This window comes from Phyllosticta capitalensis, assembly GCF_038381095.1.
Source record: "Phyllosticta capitalensis strain CBS 128856 chromosome Unknown BKA78scaffold_12, whole genome shotgun sequence".
Classification (NCBI taxonomy): domain Eukaryota; kingdom Fungi; phylum Ascomycota; class Dothideomycetes; order Botryosphaeriales; family Phyllostictaceae; genus Phyllosticta; species Phyllosticta capitalensis.
Window position 1 is genome coordinate 535479 of NW_027117450.1, and position 17923 is coordinate 553401.

The window sequence follows — 17923 nt, forward strand, 5'->3', positions numbered from 1 at the left end:
ACCGTCGCTTTTCCCTCCTTTGACAACCTCGACTGCCACCAGCTCAGACAAGTCATTCCGCTGCACGCGCGTCAAATTGCCCGTACGGTTACTTGCTTATTTTCTCCTGCCGCGTTGGTGCTGTGTCGCGTTGCCCTCCCCTGGTCTTCAACTTCGACCCAACGGCATATCACCACGACTCGCCCACCATACACACTGGAAAGCCAATTTCGACGAGATACGGTCAGCATCTTCTGGTTCACCACCTCCTCACAAACTCCCTCAACGACTTCAACAACCTACATACCCAACTCGCCTTCACACCATCATGGCGCCCTCCCAACAGCCCCAACCGCAAGACCGTGAGGCGAGGATGGAATGGCTCTGCCGCAATCTCAAGGACCTCACCGACGCGGAGGCCGAAGAGCTGATGACATACCTGAGAGAAGATGAGAGGGAGAGTCGTGAGTGGGGAGAGCAGAGGAGAAGGGAAGAGGCGGCGGCGCGGGCGAGAGAGGAACTCGAAAGGCGCAGGCGCAGGGGGGAGGATGTCGGAAATCCGACGACCTTTACTGAGATCACTGTCGCAGACGGTGGAATCATGACCGTCACACGTGGGGAGTTGCAGCCAACTGTTGCTGGCGGGCAGTCCTCCAGCGCACCAGCACCAGCACCAGCAGCACCAGCAGCCACCACGAGTGATCGACCTGCTGTGGCAGCGGGACAGAAGCGCAGCAATGAGGACGCGGCGCATGCTGCTTCGTCGTCGAACGAAGTCATCGCGTCTGGCTCAGCGCCGAAGAAGCTGAAGCAGTCCAGCGGCGAGGCCTCCACCAGCACAGCAGCAGCAGCAGCAACAGCAAAGAAGGATGACCAACCCTCCACAACGGCCCCAATCCCTCCCAAGAAGATGAAGAAGTCCAAGTCCAAGTCACGCACGCACAACGACGCACGTCTCGCACCAGCCCGCCGCCGCAAGTCACCTTCACCTTCACCTTCACCTTCACCTTCGCCCTCACCCTCCCACCACACGCCCGACGCCGTGACCCTGGGCGACACAACGTACAACTTCGTCAACGAGCCGCCCGAGCTCCCCGTCTCAATTCCTCACGAGACAAACAAGGCAATCGTCCGCGGCGGCCCCAGCGTCTTCGCCTCGTACAAAATCCCGGGAGCCAAGCCAGGCTTCCACTTGCCGGACTACAACAACCTGCCCCCCGGCATCGCGTTGGGATTCCCGCCGCCGCCGATGCAGATTCCGCCGCACATGGCGCATCTGGTCAAAGTTGTTGACATGCCCAAGCCGCGTTGGTTGGACGGTGTCGAGAGTGAGAAGGGGGAGGAGGAGCAGCAGCAGCAGCAGGAGGCAGATGCCGAGGAGCATTCGTGAATGAGGGAACGAACGCCTCTTGTCACCATCAGTCAGTCAGTCAGTCCTGGTTGCACAATTTCGACCTTCTCTTTTTGCGTCGCGCCAGTAGTGTCACATCCGGCGAGGTGGTCGCCAACACTAGAGCGCGCCGACTGTCGAAGCTCGACTGCGATTTCGAGTCGGATGGCGGTGGGTGCTGAGGAGGACTCGTTGTAAGCTTTTGCTTTGCTTCCTGACTACTGCGACCGGGGGGGGGGCACGTACATGTAGGTAGTAGTAGCTTTGTACCAAAATTTCCAATCACGGCCCGGAAGCCTTCCCTCTCCAGCACAATGACACATCATCATCGGCAATCCACTCGAGACTAGGTAGTGGTCTACGACGACAGCAGCAGCATAGTGAGTGACGAGAGAAATCCAAACTTGAGCTCAGCTCCAACTCGTCGCACACTCAGAAGCAAGTGCTTGAATGCTCCATGTGACTACCCATGAAAAGAGAAAAATATTCTCTGTGTTCAAAGCATCAAGCGCATGGACATTGCACGTGTCCACGCGTTCTGACTTGGCAGTAGAGATTCTCGGATCAACAATTTCTCTCGTCGCCCACCGTGGCAGAGTCAACCCACAACGAATGAAAGCAGGATACATGATGGTAGTCTAGGATAGGTTTATCTGGTACGAGTACAAAGGCGCAAAGAACAAGAAAGCGACCAAGAAGAAAGATGCTCCCTCCCCTCCCACAGCAAAGCACCGCCCCAGCACTAACTCGTCTCCGTCCTGCCAAAGCGGCCAAAGCTGCCCACATCGCGGCGGAAGAACTTGCCGATATTCCGCAAATTCTCATTCAAGTTGGCAGCAGGGCCGCCGCCAGCCGACGCAGAGCCCGCCTCGCCCGACGAGGGAGGTGGTGCCGCGCCGCCACCGGCAGGACCAGGCGAAGCAGAAGTGCCACCACCACCACCGCCGCCGCCGCCGCTCTGGTCGCGCAGCATCTGGGGAATGGCGTTGCCGGCGCCGACGACGCCGACGGGACCGAAACGGTCGACGCCGTCGCGCGCCGCGTTCATGATGCCCGAGGCAAACGTCGCGGGATCGAAGCGGCTGCTCGACGCGAGGCCGCCGCTCTGCGCGCCGCCGCCCAGCCCGACGACAGCGGCAGCACCGGGCGCGGTTCCGCCCACTCCCAGTGCGCCGCCGAGAGCGGAGCCCGACGAGATTTGGAGAGGGGTGAGGAGGGCCGAGTTGGTGGGCAGCGCCGCGTGCGACGGGGATTGGCGGTGCGCGGAGAAGAGGTCGACGAGGGCCGTCTGGTCTGCCTTGCGGATGCCCTTGAGGTCGAGGATCTTGCGGAAGTTGGTGTCGGAGCGGTCGGCAATGTGGATGAGGTAGGCTTGGACGAGGGCTTCTGGCGGCGATGGCCGGACTTGGAGGGTTTTGAGGAGGGGGTCGAGGCGAGACATGGCTGCGTTGACGCGTTTGACAAAGCTGTGATGTTAGGACGAGTCACGACGTTGGAAAGAGCACTTACGCTGCTGGGGGCTGAGCGTTGTGGTCTTCGCTCGTGAGAATGGGGAGCTCAGTAAATCCCTTCTTGAGGACATACGAGTCCAGCAGCATTTGCTCTGCGCCAACCTCGGATATGGGGCGGCATTGGACGAGGCTGAGGATGTACGTGTTGACCATGGAGTCGACGAGGTTGTCGCAAAATGCGCGAGCATACTGCTGCTTGTGTAAAAGTCTCAAAATCTCCGACGACTTTTCCTTGACGTGTCGGAGGAGCTCTGCCACGTAGCTAGACTGGTCGCCCACGCTCTCGAGCTTGCTCCAGGGCGTGTTGCGCATCTCGCGCCAGCCCGGCTCGCAGTCGACTTCGACCTTGCCGACGAGCGTCCTGACGCAAGCACTTGCAATGCCCATGAACGCGTCGGCCTGGCTCTGCAGGTCTACCTTGGAGCGGTATTCTTCATCAACGCGACCCCGTATCTTTTCTTCCAACTGATTACAAGTCTGATAACAGTAGTCGGCAGTGTTGAGGATCAAGATCAAATCTTCGAGCGAGGTCCTCTCCTTGAGGAAATAAAAGAGCACCTGTTGGCCATACTGGTCGAGGTATCTCGCAAAAGTCCGAGAGAGGTCCAGCAGACGAATGCCCGTGGAAAGTTTTGCACACTGTGCCAGCGCGGTACGGTAAAAGTGGAACAATTCGGTGGACGAGGGAATGACGCCTTGAGGCGAGAATTCTTCTTCGAGATTTCGAAGGGGCTGCGCACGGTATTTGGGGATGAGTGCCGCCAGCTGCTTGTCTTGCGACTCTACCCAAAGACTCATGTACGGCTCAAACGCTTCCGAAATGGCCTGCGTAAAGGTGTGCGGCCTGTCTTCTCGAGAGACTACCGTGTCCATTGATGATCGAGAGTCGCCGGAAAATCGTCTCTCAAGGCTGTGCTCAAAGTCAAGAGTCTCTTGCAGACACGAGAGGAGCAGGTTGACGTCAATAGTCTGACCCCTTTCCCTCATTGTGCGTTGCAAAATGCCCTTGTAGTCTTCTCTTGTGCCTTCGCAAAAGGAGTTGGCAAGCACCTCGTTGACCCTCCAGTGGGGCGGAAACAGCACAGCATGTTCGCTGTCGTACGTCTTGAGCATGCGGTTGAACCACGAGTACCTCCTGGCAATATTGTCCAACGAGCCCGCCTCATCATTCCCCCTGAAGACTTGACGATATTCTCGCAACTCGGTGTTGCAGTACCAAGTCACCAAGCGCTGCCGCGCGTGCTCCCCGAGAGCATCCATGACCATGCAGGCCTCGGCCAGCATTCCTCGGCGCTGCGGCACCTCGCCTTTGGCAAACGTGACCTCAAAGTCCTCACAAATCTGCTCGAGAAGCTCGCGTTGAAGCTCGGCGACGTTTCGGCTCAGCGTGGCAATTTGGTCGATTGACCGGTAGCTCTTGAAATGCGCAACGAGTTGTATGACGGCCTGCAGCAGCTGCGCGCACTCCCTGTATTGCCTCGATTTGCTCAGTCCTCTCAATTGCTCGTACGCAGTCGTCAGCATCTGTAGGCGCTTCAGAGCAGTCATGGATAGGGTCAGGTTGCGCTTCGTGTTGTCCAGGCGCTTAATGTCGGCCGTCATCTCCGTGATGCTCTGCTCCGTCTGCACGGCGCGGTCGCGCACATCGTCAATCTTCTTGAACAAGACGTCCAGCTCCGCTTTGGCGTTTTGTATGTGGCGCACGCTCTCGGCGTCCGAGGCCGTCTGTGCCTCGACAGACTCGGCAATGTCCTCGTCCAAGTCATATTCGTAGTTGCGGAGGGCGGCGGAGGTCGAGGCAACCGAGGAGAGGGTCGCGGGGTGCGAAAAGATTTGATTCAAGTGGTCGATCGGACTGTAGTCGGCTTGCTAGCGCGTCAGCTCGTCGAACGCAGAGGGACACGATGGTGTTCAACAGGGGCGGGAGAATACCAGAGTCGAGCGACGCTGACGTTGCTGCCGACATATGGTCAGCCTACGCTCGCATTGACCACGACACGGCGGCGCAATATACTCTGAACGAAGCTGGAGTAAACGTCAGAGACCGAGGCCTGGCGAGTCGAAATATTCCAGATCGTGGGGTAGATTTAGGTTGAAGGCGCGGGGCGTTCCTTTGAACAGCTTGCGGACGTGCGAGTAAACCGGGGCCGGAGCTGCTCTGCAGGGGTCAGAGCTCCGTGTGCCTGAGGCAACAATGATGCTCCAACTTGACCAACATTTATGAAAAAGAAAGATTTCATTTCCAATATATGCGTAGTGGTAAATCATACAAGCAATATACTACTCATGTAAAGTCGAGGACGACAAGTCGCCATGATATCTACGTATGCATCATAATATGCCCCTTCTGTCATGCATGCCAAATGATGGTACCCGCCTTGAATGCCTTGATCGTGGTCACATTCCTCCTCAGTTGTGCATCCCAAGGTAGCCATTAAACACCAAGCTCTCCTTCGCGTCGGTCTTGTCTCCCGTGCCAGTCCAGTAAAACATGCCCGCCAGCCCATTCGCCTTGACATACTGCGCCTTCATGCGGACCGTCTGCGCATTGTCGTACGTCACGAATCCACCATCTCCGCCCACACAGAATGCTGCTCCAACCTTTTCGTCCACGTACTCTTTCGAGCCGGGTCGCGGGAGGTCTTTGTACAAAAAGGTGCCTTCCTCGCCGGCGTGTCCGCTGTACTTGTGCCCGACCCCTTTGGATTTGAGGAACGAGCGGCCGTAGGCCGGCACACCGAGGAGCAGCTTGTTAGCGGGTACGCCATGGGAGACGAAATAGTCAATGGCGCTGTTGCAGGAAATGGCGCAGTGCTGGTTGTGGGGGCGCTGCGGACTGAAGAGCTGGGCATGGTGCTCTGTGCTTGGTACCCAGGGGCCGGAAAAGTCGTACGTCATGACGTTGATGAGGTCCAGGTAGTAGGCAGCTTGAGCCAAGTTTATGTGCTGGAGAGCCCATTGTCCAGCTGGTAAAGCAGTCGTCAGGGTGTACTTTGGAGGAGGCATATATGACCGTATGGTCGCGAGCAGTTTGACATAGTTGGAGCCCTGGTGAGAATCGCTAGGATGCTCCCAGTCGACTGTAAATGGTCAGCTTAAAAATCATGAAGCAAGTTTTGAAGGTCCAAAGATCTGTGAAACATTCCAGAAGGCTGAAAACAAAAAGCCACGTGGACTTGTAACTTGGAACGTATGACAGCAAGAGAAGGGAGACGCACTATCAATGCCGTCCAGATTGTACTTGTTCACCAAGGCTTTGGCAGTCGAGGCAAATCTTTCCCTCGTCTCATCGGTGCTAGCAGCTGCAGCAAACGGCTCGCTGCCGGCGCCGCCTCCCCCTACTGACAGGACAAGGCGCAGGATGGAGTATTTTTGTTTGAGAGCCGCAAAGGATCGCAGACAGCCCTTGGTGCCGTCGACGTCAATTTGGTCGTCGGCCCACTCGTCGCTCAGGTAGACGGTGCCATCAGGCTTGACGTGAGCAAAGGAATAAAACACGTGAGAGATGACGTCGAAATTGAGCGACGAGGGCGGCAGCTGCTTGTAAATGTGCCAATTCGGGTAGTAGACGCCGTTGAGGAACATTGTGATTTTGGGAGAGAGGCGGTCGTCGGCGAGGGTGAAGTTGTAGCCTCTGCGACTCTTTGGGTCGCTCAGCAAGAGGGAGGTGTTTGGTTTGGGGGCGCCTATGCCGAGCATGGCTAAGCAGGCTGTGCAGGGCGAAGCTCGGCGGGACGGCTCGCTGCTGTGTATACGACGGGTGCGGTAGCCAACACGGGCAAGTTGAGCGCTTCAGCAAGACGTCTGGACATGGTGCTCTAATATGGCTTGTTTTCCGTCGAGCGTGTCGGCCATTTTCCGTTCAAGCTTTTGCGTCTTGGACTGCGCATCAAGCTTAGGCCTGCTTCGCGGCAGATGATCCGCCTAGTCGGTATGAAAAAGGGTACATGGAGAGGTCACGAAACCACCGTTTTCCCGTGGTAAACATGCTTCATGTCGAACCGGGAAGTGGAATTGTCAACAACCCGACGGCCATTGACCGAGGTTCCAGTTACAATGAGCGGCAGTCTAGCCCTACTGGGCGGATTGATCACCGGATCGTCTCTGGAGGCGGAAGTGTTTGAAGAAAATGATGCAAAAAAGGGCTGGGATGAGACCGTTGGCCGACTCCCTGTCGCCAGGAAATGCAAAGTCGCCATGGGTTGCCCCAGGTAGAAGCAGTTCACGAGGCGACGCTGGAGCCAATGTTGGCAGGCATCGTGCTTGCGAGGGCCGCTTCAGCCAAACCATCCTCTCTCGGCTTGTCCAAGGCGCAGCCAAAGTGGATCCCTGGCGGTGGAGCAAGTAGCTGTGAGCTGCCAATGCTGGTGTTGAAAACGAGGAGCGACGCGAGGGGCGCCGTAAAAGACAAACAAGACTCTTCCAAGACATGTCATTGTGCGTCCTGCCTCGAATCGACCGGAGGTTCCTGAGTCGCCTTCACGTGTGAAACCCGACGGGCATCCTTGTTCGCGTAGATCATTACCTCAGCGCCTCTCACCAACTGCACGCTGTTGTCCAAAGCTTCAAAAGCTACAAACGCTTCCCAAACACCATCCACCCCACCGTCGCCATGGCCGCCGAGACGGCGACCAGCAACGTCCCCATCGTCCAGCGCGTCCTCGAGCCGGCCACCCCGGTGCGCTTCAACTTTGGCTTCCTCGACTACCTGAAGCGCGAGCACCGATTCGGCCTCGACCCCAGCCGGCCCATCTGCAATGCCTTCAAGCAAGGCCATTGTCCCCTGGGGAACCTCTGTCCAGACAAGCATCCGACGTCGTCAGCCTCAAACAAGTACGCCAAGTAGCTCCACCCACCGCCAGCACACGACATACTAACAACAACAGCTCCTTCCACAACAGCCTCGTCTGCAAGCACTGGCTGCGCGGCCTCTGCAAAAAGGGCGAGACGTGCGAGTTTCTGCACGAGTACAACCTGCGTCGCATGCCCGAATGCAACCACTACAGCCGCCACCTGACCTGCAGCAACGGCGACGACTGCCTCTACCTCCACATCGACCCCGAATCCAAGCGCCCGCCGTGCCCGCACTACGACCGCGGCTTCTGCCCGCTGGGCCCGCGCTGCGCCAAAAAGCACGTCCGCAAGGCCCGCTTCTGCCGCTTCTACCTCGCCGGCTTCTGCCCCAACGGCAAGACGTGCTCCGAGGGCGCGCATCCCCGGTGGGTCGACGACTTGAAGAAACCCGAGGTGCGGCAGGAGAAGAGCCCTGAGGAGATTGAGCGCGAGCGCGCACACAGGGAAGAGGAGGCGAGACGCGAGGAAGAGCGGGAGAGGGAGCGGTTCGAGGAGCAGGGCGGCGTGATGCGTGGAGGCAAATTCGGACGCGGCGGTTGGCCTGGGAGGAAGAGAGGGAGGGGCGGCAAGAGGGGTCGGTTCTAGCGGAACTAGACTCGCCGGTGTTATGATACCCAAAAGACGAAAGTTGTTTGCTGCTGTCAGGCGTTGAAAGACGAACCATCGTTTTCTCGACACCGAAAAGTTGGAGTCCATGTTTTTTTTCCTGCGGGACATGGCGTTTGGTTGGATCATTGAAAAAAAAAAAAAAGCATCAATACTGAATTCCAGACACCTGACGACCACTCTCATAGTGTCACATTGCATCAATCTGCCACGACATTTATTTTCCCATAAGCTAGTCCTTCAACTCGAGACCAAATCCATCGACCATCACAACCAAGCAACCCATCGAAAGACGCTCCCCACCCACAGTTTACTTGTGTTTCTCAGTGAGACATAACCACAAACCCCCAGTTCCTCAACAATCAGCATCAAGTCCGTCGCCTATGTAACTACAGCAGCCATCTCATACTCTGGACGCTTTTGAAGCGGCACACACAACACACATAATTTGCGACCTTGACGAATGAAAAAAAAAAATCACCACCACCCACTCAAGCATTTCCTTCAATTGGAGAAAATGGAAAAAAAAAAATCGACTCGGGAGCCGGCACGCGGGCCGTCTGTTTCGACGCCACTCCCCCGACTCGAAGGCATGCATGCGTGGGGTGCATCAGGTGGGGGAAAGTTTGGGTTGGGTTGGGTTGGGATGGGGGAAATTACCGTAAAAGCATGTCGAACAGGGTGCTTAGGTTTGGATGTTTGGGTGGGCTGGCTGCCTGAGTGGTCAGGTGGATTACCTACCCTTTTGGCGGTGTGTATGGAAAGCTTTTTTTTTCCCCCGAGATGCCGTGGTGGGGAATGGGGGAATTTTGGTGGGATGGGGACGTGGTCATCTTTTGAAGTGTTAAAGTGACTGAAATTCTTGAGACTTCATATTGTCTCTGTGTGTGCATTCGAGTCTATATGCCTACGTCGTGACTGTCGTCTCTAATCGTGAAAGCAAGGTCTTCTTCGTCTCTTTCTCCGTCTCCTTTTTCGTGAGCCAAACCTCGAGATGCATCCACAACATCTCTGCCCCCAGTCACTACCCCTCTCTCCACGAGCTAGCCTATGAATCAGGCCGCAGAATGCCGCAGGCCGAACAAGTCCACCACTGCTGCTCCATGAATGTGCCACAACCTATGCAATTCCAACCCAGCGGTTTCTCGCGCGGTTTCGGGATGCGGTCCAGCGGATGTATGGTGCTGCTTGACGCGGTGCTTCGGGCCTTTGTAGCCAGACTTTCAGGGGGCGACGGTCGTTCAACGCCACAGGCGTCGCAGCAGAGGTGTTCCGAGCGGTTGACCAGGGTACATATCTCGCATGTCCAGGATGAAGGTGCTGCGGTGTAGGACGAAGCGCTGGAAATGACGGATGACGGCTTTTTAGGGGGTGGAGACCGGTCGACTGTCAGGTCGATAAAGTCGGTTGAGCGAGACTTGGGAGGGGTTGAGTCGGCGACGAGCCGCGATGCTGGACGTTTGGAGCGGGAAGAAGAGCTGGATTTGGAGGCGGATGAGGTGGCCATCGATGGAGGTGCGCTGGCGGGTTTGCTTGGAGGAGGGGGCTTGTTTGGTGGTAGAGGCGGAGCCATCTCTAAGCCTCCGTCGGCCGACCATGTCAATCCTTCTCTTGACTGAGATGCCAGCTGCTGGAGAACTGCCCTGTCTGCATCTTGCTCGCCTTCCATCATGGCAATGGCAATGGCGATTTGATTTGCGTCCTCCATCTCTGCCTGGGTGCTGAATCCTAGCCTCTTTGCTTCCTCTTCTGCTCTCTTCTCCGCATCGCGGTCACCGTGGCCGCAGCCCTTGGTGATTTCCGTACGGCGAGAGGCAGCGTCGGCAATCACCCTGCGCATATCGGTTCCTCGATTTACGGGCTTGCCGCCCAGCTTCTGCCCCGAGCCAGCGTTCAAGGCCCTCCGTTTTTCTGCGGCAACCCGAGCCTGTCTTCGTACTTCGTGGACAGGTACACGCCGGCCGCCGAGCTTATGGCCATCAGAAAGAAAGCCTTCCCCTGTGTAGCCTTGGCGCTTGAGAGCCCAATATTCTTCGCGGAGTTCATTCCACAACTTGTGGAACTGTGCATTGTGTGGACCTATGGCGTTATGCGAAAGTCTACGAAAGAATTAGCAAGGCTACGAGTGACTTTTTGATGGCGAATTTTGTGGGAAGGTGTATCTCCTTTTCCGAGATCAGGCAAGGCCAAAATGCTGGTACCGAGCTGAAAACTTGATCATGTATCTCGCAGGTACAAGAAAGCAGAATGTAGCAGTTCCAGTTCACCAGAGACTTACTCATGGAGCAACGTATCTGCGACTGTATCATAGTCCATGAACTGGTTGGTCGAGTGTGGATATCGCAGCCGGATCCATATTTTTTGCCCGTGGTTGACGTTCAAGCCTGGCGCGCCAACGTCAGCACAAGCCTGCGGCGCAATGTACGTTTGGAGCCGCTCACCTAACAAATTGGCCGCTTCAGGCAGAAACTCGCCTAGCTGACCTACTCTCCAGTTCCTCTTCCTCATGATGGGCTTGACGACAGACGCAAGCTTCTTGAGCATGTTCTGTGCTTCGTTGGCCCGGGGTAGATGCTGCAAGTGCACAAAGTTCCCAAAGAGGGTATCAACCTCGCGTCCTCGGGCCATGGTGACACGAGATGGGCGTAGAAAGGGTGATGGATGGAGGTCTTGAAGATGAGAGAGACGATGTCAAAAGCAGCGACAGAGCGGAAATGTAAGAAAAAAGTAGACGGGTAGGGAAGTAAGGTGAAACGGGCGACGCGAAGGCGCCGCCCAGAAGGAAATGGCAGCTCAGGCAGAGATAGGTGAGGTGACTGCGTAAGCACCTCACATTGCCACAACTGGACTCGTCAAGCAGTCAAAGACCAAGACTTGATGGTGACGACTTGAGGCTTGGTTGTACGAGTTTGGTTGGCGGTGCAGGCACGCGGTTTACGCGTTCACGTGCAGGTAGACTGGAGAGCTAATCTGTAAGCGGAACCTGGGTGACGAATGACGAAAGGTTAGGTTGCCCGCTCCGCTTTGATCACCTCGCGATAGGCTCCACCGACCCAAGTGGGCTTCCCGTCGTCAGTTCCATCAATGCTCACCTCCACACGCCCTCGCCCAGCTTGTATTTCGCGTGTACGATAGGAATTCCAAAGACGCAACAGCTTTGCAGACGCCATGACGAGCGATGACCAGCATTTTCTCCACGTCGTACGATTGCCTTCCTTGCCTGGACTCTGCCCGTTCTGACCTTGCTATCGCAGCTTGCCGGCGTCTCCAGCGACATTCGGAAATTTTCAGCAGACCTCGCCGACGCAACAGACAAACACTTCGAGTCCGTCGCCATATCCATACGGGAAACGCTCGCCAACTCGACATGGCTCCCCAAATCCGCTCGCCCGTCGCCGCCGCCACGCGCCGTTGTGAGCGCTTCATCGAGTTACTTGGAACGCGCGCAAGATTGGATATCCAGGAATCGCGCCATCACCGCCGCAATCATTGCCTTTATCGGCACAGGAACGTTTGTAATGTACCAGCAAAAGAAATCCTTTACAAGGAAGCGGAGGGCTAGGCGCGCAAGCAATGGCGCGCGGACAGAGGTGGTTGGTATGTCGGATCGCCATGCCTGCACGGGAGAAATTGTCGCTCATTGAGCCCAGTCATCGCGGGACCACCAGCTTCGCCGATCACGAGGTCGCTGTGCACAGATCTGGAGCGGCGCGGATTCATCGTCTACGTCGTCGTGTCTTCGCCGGAAGAGGAGCAGCTTGTCCAAGGCGAATTCGCCGTCCGACCCCTCCTCCTGGATATCGCAAATGTAAGATGGGCGACGGTGTCACTCGATGGCCAGGACTAACGTGCCACAGCCGCTCGATGCGCAGTACACAATCGAGCGCTTCACCAACACCTTGCTCAGTCCACATCACGCATTCCCAGGGGCATCTGCACACAAGATGAACTTTGCAGGTCTGGTCCATGTGCCCGACCTCATTTATCCATCGGGACCAGTCGAAACCATTCCCCCGGAATATTGGTCGGACGCACTAAACGCCAAAGTGCTCAATACGATAGCGACGACGCAAGCGTTCCTGCCGGTCGTGTGCCAGTTCAAGTCACGTGTGGTACTTTTGACGCCGAGCATCGTATCGTCGCTGAAACCTCCATTCCACAGCGTTCAAAGCACCATAGTTGGGGCGCTCGAAGGCTTTGCGTCGTCGCTGAGCGGTGAACTGGGGACGATCGGCATCGACCTGTGTCACATCAAGCTCGGAACCTTTGACTGCAGCGGGGTGGGAAATAAGCAGTCCCTGCAGAGTATTAGAGAAGGGCATCCAGATGCGTGGCCTGCTAGTACGCGGATGCTGTACGCAGAAAACTACGTGACGCAGAGTCGGGTCGCGGCAAGCAGAGGACTCTTTGCCGACAACGGCAGCGTCGCCAAGGGCAGTTCGCTGCGAGAGCTGCACAACGCCGTGTTTGACTGCCTGACTCGGCGGCGAGCACAGCAGGTATGGCGAGTAGGGCGGGGAAGCGTGGCGTACGATATTGTTGGTAAATGGGTGCCGAGTGGGCTAGTAAGGTGGATGTTGGGGATCCGCCCAGGGGGAGCAGCGAGGGCGGTGGATGCGGAGCCGCAGCTCAAGGATAGCGTGGCGTGGGAAAAGGTTGAGGCAACGGGCTAGAGGCGCCTGCAATCTCCATGTCGGGAGCTAGGGTAGGTGCGTGTGCAGATGTGGGCGCATGACATGACGCATGGGGCGAGGACGGAGGTTGAACTTGAGCGAGATGGTGAAGAGGACGACGGTGGTTGTGATGTGCCGGCAGTCGGCAGATGGGCTGGTCAGGGACCACGACTCAATGAACAAGTCTTCGCTCTGGACCGAAAATCTAGATTGTGTCCCTGCATGTTTATTTATGTACAAGGCTGGAAATGGCAAACTGACAAGCGAGTCGGAGTCGTCGTGTGTCCCATCGACATTTTCAGTGCCAAGGCCCGGTGCCCCTTGGGCGAGTGGTGGTGAGCTCGTATTTCCGCGCCGCCTTCTCCTCCACTCAGGTCACTGGCGCCCGTATACCACGGCAGCAGCAGCAGCAACAATAGCATTGCCTTCCAACTCGACGTCGCTCTTTTTGCAATTGCCGCCTCAAAGCCTGCCTGCGCCCATCGTCACTGTCACCACATCCGCCACGCCTGAGTCGTCCCTCGCCCGCCCGCCCGGCCTCCCGCTCAAGCCTTGCCAGCATCCCCCTACTTCGACACCACCATCCCTGAAACCCCAAGGCGAAGCTCCCTCAGTCGCGCAATCCCCATCCCCCCAAATCCCCCATCTCCTCCCTGAACCCTCGTCGTCTCGCCACCACCCGACCGACTTCCGCTTCCCATGCTCGCCGCCTCTTCAACTCTATCCGCACCGGCCCCGGCTCCTACCTAGTCACCACTGTTGCCGCGGAGCTCGACTACTTGCAAATCCATCACTCGAAATACCTCCAACGACCTTTCCTGCCACTGTACTCCGACCGCCAGCACCACCATGCCTCCGAATCGTCCAAACGACTTGGACCTCCGTCCAGGCTCCAACGAGTCGCGACGCGGCCGTCCGAACCAGTTCGTTCACGAGACCGCCTCACCGCGTACCGGCGAAGTTCCGCCCGCCCTCTCGCCTCTCGATGCCTTTGCTATGCAGTCGCGAATCCTGGCCAAAAGATTTGAAGAGAAACAAAATGGCAGGCGTTTGAGCAGGTTACCCCCGTTGGAAATTCAGAATGAGCTTGCAAGACGACCTGGCTACTTGCGCGGCCGCTCAGCAGAGAGGGACGGCCGGTCACCCCAATCTCCAAGGAGTGCTGATGAAGACGGCGTGCCGCATAACCCACGCGAGGTGAAGCCGGAAAATAGACCCATGTCCCACCACCCGACCATCCAATCTGGGGATTATGACGGTGTAGCATCTCGACACCAGAGCCAATTGTCGCCTCTTGGAGAGGAAGAGCACACACCTCCAAAAGCCCCCAACCAAGACTACTTTGCGATACCTAGGGCGACCTCGCCTGAGCCCATCGAACCCCGGGTCGAGGAACCTACTCCAGGCACCCCCAGTTCTAGAGGAACTCCGACACAGCGCTTGCCGACTCGTCCCCACAGAACCCACACCGGCGAGTCGGTTGCTTCGACTGGAACCGGCCGGGGACTCATGCCTCCGCGATCTCCAGGATTTCAGAAATCTCCTCGTCCCTCACCCAGCATTCGCTCAGTGCGAAACGACAGTGGTGATGATGGCGAGGGCCTTTCCCTCGGAGGCTCTTTCGACTCGCTGCCCCCGAGGGGTCTTTCGTCCAACACGAGCTACTCCAGGTCGCATTCTCCCGCATCACCGTATCCTGCATCCCTCCCGCGTTCTCCTTCTGTGGCCTCAGACTACTCGTATAGCGGAGCCAAGCCGACTCCTGCTTTCAACTTTTCTAGGCCAATGAGTAACAACAGGCGGCCATCTGATGCCCGGTCTGCGCTTGAGCCAGGTTTCGACCACTCGCGTACTCCGTCTCGACCTTTCTACGACAGGATACCTTCCCGACAGGGGTCTGGAGACTCCAACGCCCCCTACGCTCAAGAAGTGTCTACGCCAGTTAGCATGACGAGTGAGGGCTCGAGCATTGCCTGGCCAGATCATTACGGTCACCCCAGACCAGACTCGTATGGACCCGCTCCATCGTACATTTACACGAGATACGATTTGCCCCGCGGCCGCACTCTTGACCGCGAGTCGGTTTGCGCTACGGATGCTTTGCATGGCGGTTGGAACTGGGAAAGAGGCGCTCCGCCCACTGCGAAAGCCGAGGACGAGCCTGCCCCGCCAAAGTCTTCGACCTCAGATTCTCAAGCTGCCAAGCCAAAGTCTTTTGACATTCCTCGACCCTCTTCTCCGTCTATCGTGTCAAGTAACAGCACGATCAAGGCCAATGCCACGCGGCCGTCTTCCTCTGGTGCTGCGACCGCGACTACCACACGCATTGCCGACATGACGCCCCAAATGCACCTGGACAAGGGCATCGAATTCCACGAAAAGGGCGAGGTGCAAAAAGCCACGTACCACTGGCGGCTCGCGGCCAAGGCCGAGATTCCGACGGCGATGCTGATGTACGCCCTTGCATGTCGTCATGGTTGGGGTATGCGCCCCAACCAAGCCGAAGGAGTCAAATGGCTGCGCAAGGCTGTCGATGCGGCGCAGCTAGAAGTTGCAGACGATGAGGACAACGCGACCAAAGGCAAGCCGGCCCCTGACGTCGTAGAGCGCCGCACCCACAAGGCGCAGTTCGCCGTTAGCGTTTACGAGCTTGGCGTCAGTTACATGAACGGCTGGGGCATCCAGCAAGACAAGGGCCTCGCACTGCGTTGCTTCGAGATTGCTGGCAGCTGGGGCGACGCCGATGCGCTTTCCGAAGCAGGATTTTGCTATCATGAAGGCATTGGATGCAAGAAGGACTTGAAGAAGTCGGCCAAGTTTTACCGAATGGCCGAGGCGAAGGGTGTTAGCGTGGCGGGCAATTCTTGGTAAGTTGAGATTTTGACAATCAGACTTTCTCGGTTCCTGTCTACTGGTTGAGACATCCGATAAGGTAGCGCTAACGATTTACCCGCGCAGGATACACAAGGATAAGTACAAGGATGACGACGACGCGAGCAGTGTCCGCGGAAGGTCGGCGAGAAAAGATGGCGAGAAGAAGGCTCGCGACAAGTCGCGCACCCGGACCATTTTCAGTCGCAAGAAGAGCAACGCTTAATTCCTCGTTGCCTCTGCGTAGCCAGATTCTCTGATTCGTCCGGCCGAAACCCCTCGACCTTGGTTTAACGAAGTCGTCAACTCCAATGGCGGGAGTTCATTCACCCTTGGTCAGCTCTACCGTCTGCGATGCGTCTCTATCACGCTGAAAGATGGCAACGGTAGAGTTGAAAGGGACCACGGGCAGTTGCACGATGTGGCGTTGCATCAGTTGACACATCTCGCCAAAAGTGCGGGCTTTGCATTTGTCACTGTGGTAGTTTTTTGCTGCATCTTCTGTCCACCGTACTGGTTTCTCAACTGGCTATACCCAAATGCACTGTTGTGGAAGATGAGCGTAGCTTTTCGCTTAGCAAGTATGGCTGTGAAAGGTGCTCACGGTTTTCATTTAATTCTTCTTCTCCCATTCCTCTTTTCCCTTTCGAATTTGGCCATGTCTTGCATTTGCAGCTTCATCAGGTTGGCGGTTGTTTTCTCCTTCGGTTTTTCTCCCTCTGTATTGTCTCATTGCGTCGTGCCCGTCACTCACACAACTTTTACTGACTTCTTACCATCGTTACCGTCCATCTTGGGCCAAGATTTTCCATTCTTCTTTCTGTCATTTGCCAATCGCAATCATTTTCTCAACATACCCACTTTTTTTCTGGCAACACAGCAACCATCTACACGCAACGCGCAAATTCCACACATCAGGAGCGAGTTTTCTTCTTTGCCATCCTTTTTCCTACGTCGTTTCCACCGCGAAGCAGTCTTTCGTTTTCTCTGTCAATCTTTCAACGCGTTTTACCCCCGCCCAGTCTTTCCTTGTCACAATCAAAGCAAGCGCGCTTCTGCTTCCCTGCTTGCGTTCCTACTATCGAATTTTCGTGGTATTGCACGGCACGTACGCATTACACCAACTTGTTTTTTCGCCACACCATTGCTATCAGTCTTCTTTCAGTCCTTGCATCGCAACACTCTTCTCCCGCTATTTCCTCCTCACCACACCACGCGCGCGCTCGCATCACCCCACCTCTGCATCGTCTCCTGTACGATATACTCTGTACGGTACACGCATGTATCTATACGGGCACTAGCGACGTGGACACTTGGACAACTGGCTCATCGAGTCAATCCGCCTGTCCACCTGTAATGTTTTGACAAGGCTTTTTTGGTCTGCTTCTCCATCCCGTCGAGCCAACAAGCGTACAAGGCGTTGCTTGCAGCCTGGCGGGGCTAAGAAGTGAGTTTGGTGGGGAAGATGAGGAGAGGAGAGGACAGCATAGCAGAGCAGAGGCGAAAGAAAGCAAGTCAGTAGATGAGTCAATGGAGTGGAACTTCACTTTTGTATAACCACACCGCCAAAGATTTGCGGCGATGCGTGCTAAAGGAAACGTGCCATCCCAGCTCCCCTCCCCTCAGCTCCCACTTATCATCCCCCACGAAAGACGAGCACTCACGCGGCGAGTCGAGGGAGCCCCTCTCTCCCCCTTTCCTTTCCTTTCGACCCCCTCCACCCCTCGCCCCTGTCGCCCTCCGGCCGCCCCCCTTTCGCCACAACGCTAGACTAGGTTACGCAGACAGGCAGCCAGCCAGCCACATACGCACGCCCCCCGCGCCACACTGCGCTACACCTATCTACAAGCTACCCTATCCGCATTGCGTCATGCGCAGCAGGATTCGGCGCGCGTACCTACTCCTCCTCCACTACGCTTTGCCGCCGCCACGGCTACGCCACCGCCACCGCCGCCGCTGTGGCTGGCTGGCTGCTTGGACTGGCCCGATTGGACGTCGTCCCAGAGGTAATGTTGATTGATTTTGTCGGGGGAGGGGAG

At 56.7% G+C, this 17923-nt stretch overlaps 10 protein-coding genes across 10 annotated transcripts; 4 read left to right on the plus strand and 6 right to left on the minus strand.

Moving 5' to 3' along the window:
- Positions 1-128: 128 nt before the first annotated feature.
- BKA78DRAFT_326472 (uncharacterized protein) lies at positions 129-945 on the minus strand. The gene has a single exon (XM_066889435.1). It carries the CDS (start codon positions 731-733, stop codon positions 239-241), a length of 495 nt encoding a protein of 164 aa, XP_066739109.1. The 5' UTR covers positions 734-945; the 3' UTR covers positions 129-238.
- An 839-nt stretch (positions 946-1784) lies between these two features.
- BKA78DRAFT_326473 (uncharacterized protein) lies at positions 1785-2308 on the minus strand. The gene has a single exon (XM_066889436.1). The coding sequence runs from the start codon at positions 2192-2194 to the stop codon at positions 1934-1936; it is 261 nt and encodes an 86-aa protein (XP_066739110.1). The 5' UTR covers positions 2195-2308; the 3' UTR covers positions 1785-1933.
- Positions 2309-2806: 498 nt separating this feature from the next.
- Positions 2807-4978, minus strand: BKA78DRAFT_50588 (Vps53-like protein). The gene is made up of 2 exons (XM_066893290.1): positions 4813-4978; positions 2807-4745 (listed from the first exon to the last, which is right to left on the minus strand). Exons 1-2 carry the CDS (start codon positions 4844-4846, stop codon positions 2875-2877), a joined length of 1905 nt encoding a protein of 634 aa, XP_066739111.1. The 5' UTR covers positions 4847-4978; the 3' UTR covers positions 2807-2874.
- A 311-nt stretch (positions 4979-5289) lies between these two features.
- BKA78DRAFT_333888 (glycoside hydrolase superfamily) lies at positions 5290-6465 on the minus strand (the record flags this gene model as incomplete). The annotated part of the gene is made up of 2 exons (XM_066890139.1): positions 5290-5960; positions 6099-6465. The coding sequence occupies 2 exons, from the start codon at positions 6463-6465 to the stop codon at positions 5290-5292; spliced, it is 1038 nt and encodes a 345-aa protein (XP_066739112.1).
- Positions 6466-7321: 856 nt separating this feature from the next.
- Positions 7322-8485, plus strand: BKA78DRAFT_274112 (uncharacterized protein). Its single transcript, XM_066885549.1, has 2 exons — positions 7322-7713; positions 7767-8485. Exons 1-2 carry the CDS (start codon positions 7493-7495, stop codon positions 8317-8319), a joined length of 774 nt encoding a protein of 257 aa, XP_066739113.1. The 5' UTR covers positions 7322-7492; the 3' UTR covers positions 8320-8485.
- BKA78DRAFT_326482 (uncharacterized protein) lies at positions 8448-8960 on the minus strand. The gene has a single exon (XM_066889437.1). The coding sequence runs from the start codon at positions 8936-8938 to the stop codon at positions 8744-8746; it is 195 nt and encodes a 64-aa protein (XP_066739114.1). The 5' UTR covers positions 8939-8960; the 3' UTR covers positions 8448-8743.
- Positions 8961-9191: 231 nt separating this feature from the next.
- On the minus strand, positions 9192-11230 carry BKA78DRAFT_289447 (WLM domain-containing protein). The gene is made up of 3 exons (XM_066885768.1): positions 10782-11230; positions 10619-10724; positions 9192-10439 (listed from the first exon to the last, which is right to left on the minus strand). The coding sequence occupies exons 1-3, from the start codon at positions 10966-10968 to the stop codon at positions 9389-9391; spliced, it is 1344 nt and encodes a 447-aa protein (XP_066739115.1). The 5' UTR covers positions 10969-11230; the 3' UTR covers positions 9192-9388.
- BKA78DRAFT_326488 (uncharacterized protein) lies at positions 11231-13389 on the plus strand. The gene is made up of 4 exons (XM_066889438.1): positions 11231-11541; positions 11595-11937; positions 11991-12148; positions 12198-13389. The coding sequence occupies exons 1-4, from the start codon at positions 11509-11511 to the stop codon at positions 13011-13013; spliced, it is 1350 nt and encodes a 449-aa protein (XP_066739116.1). The 5' UTR covers positions 11231-11508; the 3' UTR covers positions 13014-13389.
- Positions 13390-13862: 473 nt separating this feature from the next.
- Positions 13863-16110, plus strand: BKA78DRAFT_357066 (uncharacterized protein; the record flags this gene model as incomplete). Its single annotated transcript, XM_066892163.1, has 2 exons — positions 13863-15880; positions 15972-16110. The coding sequence occupies 2 exons, from the start codon at positions 13863-13865 to the stop codon at positions 16108-16110; spliced, it is 2157 nt and encodes a 718-aa protein (XP_066739117.1).
- A 52-nt stretch (positions 16111-16162) lies between these two features.
- On the plus strand, positions 16163-17324 carry BKA78DRAFT_50602 (uncharacterized protein). Its single transcript, XM_066893291.1, has one exon. It carries the CDS (start codon positions 16441-16443, stop codon positions 17239-17241), a length of 801 nt encoding a protein of 266 aa, XP_066739118.1. The 5' UTR covers positions 16163-16440; the 3' UTR covers positions 17242-17324.
- Positions 17325-17923: the final 599 nt, after the last annotated feature.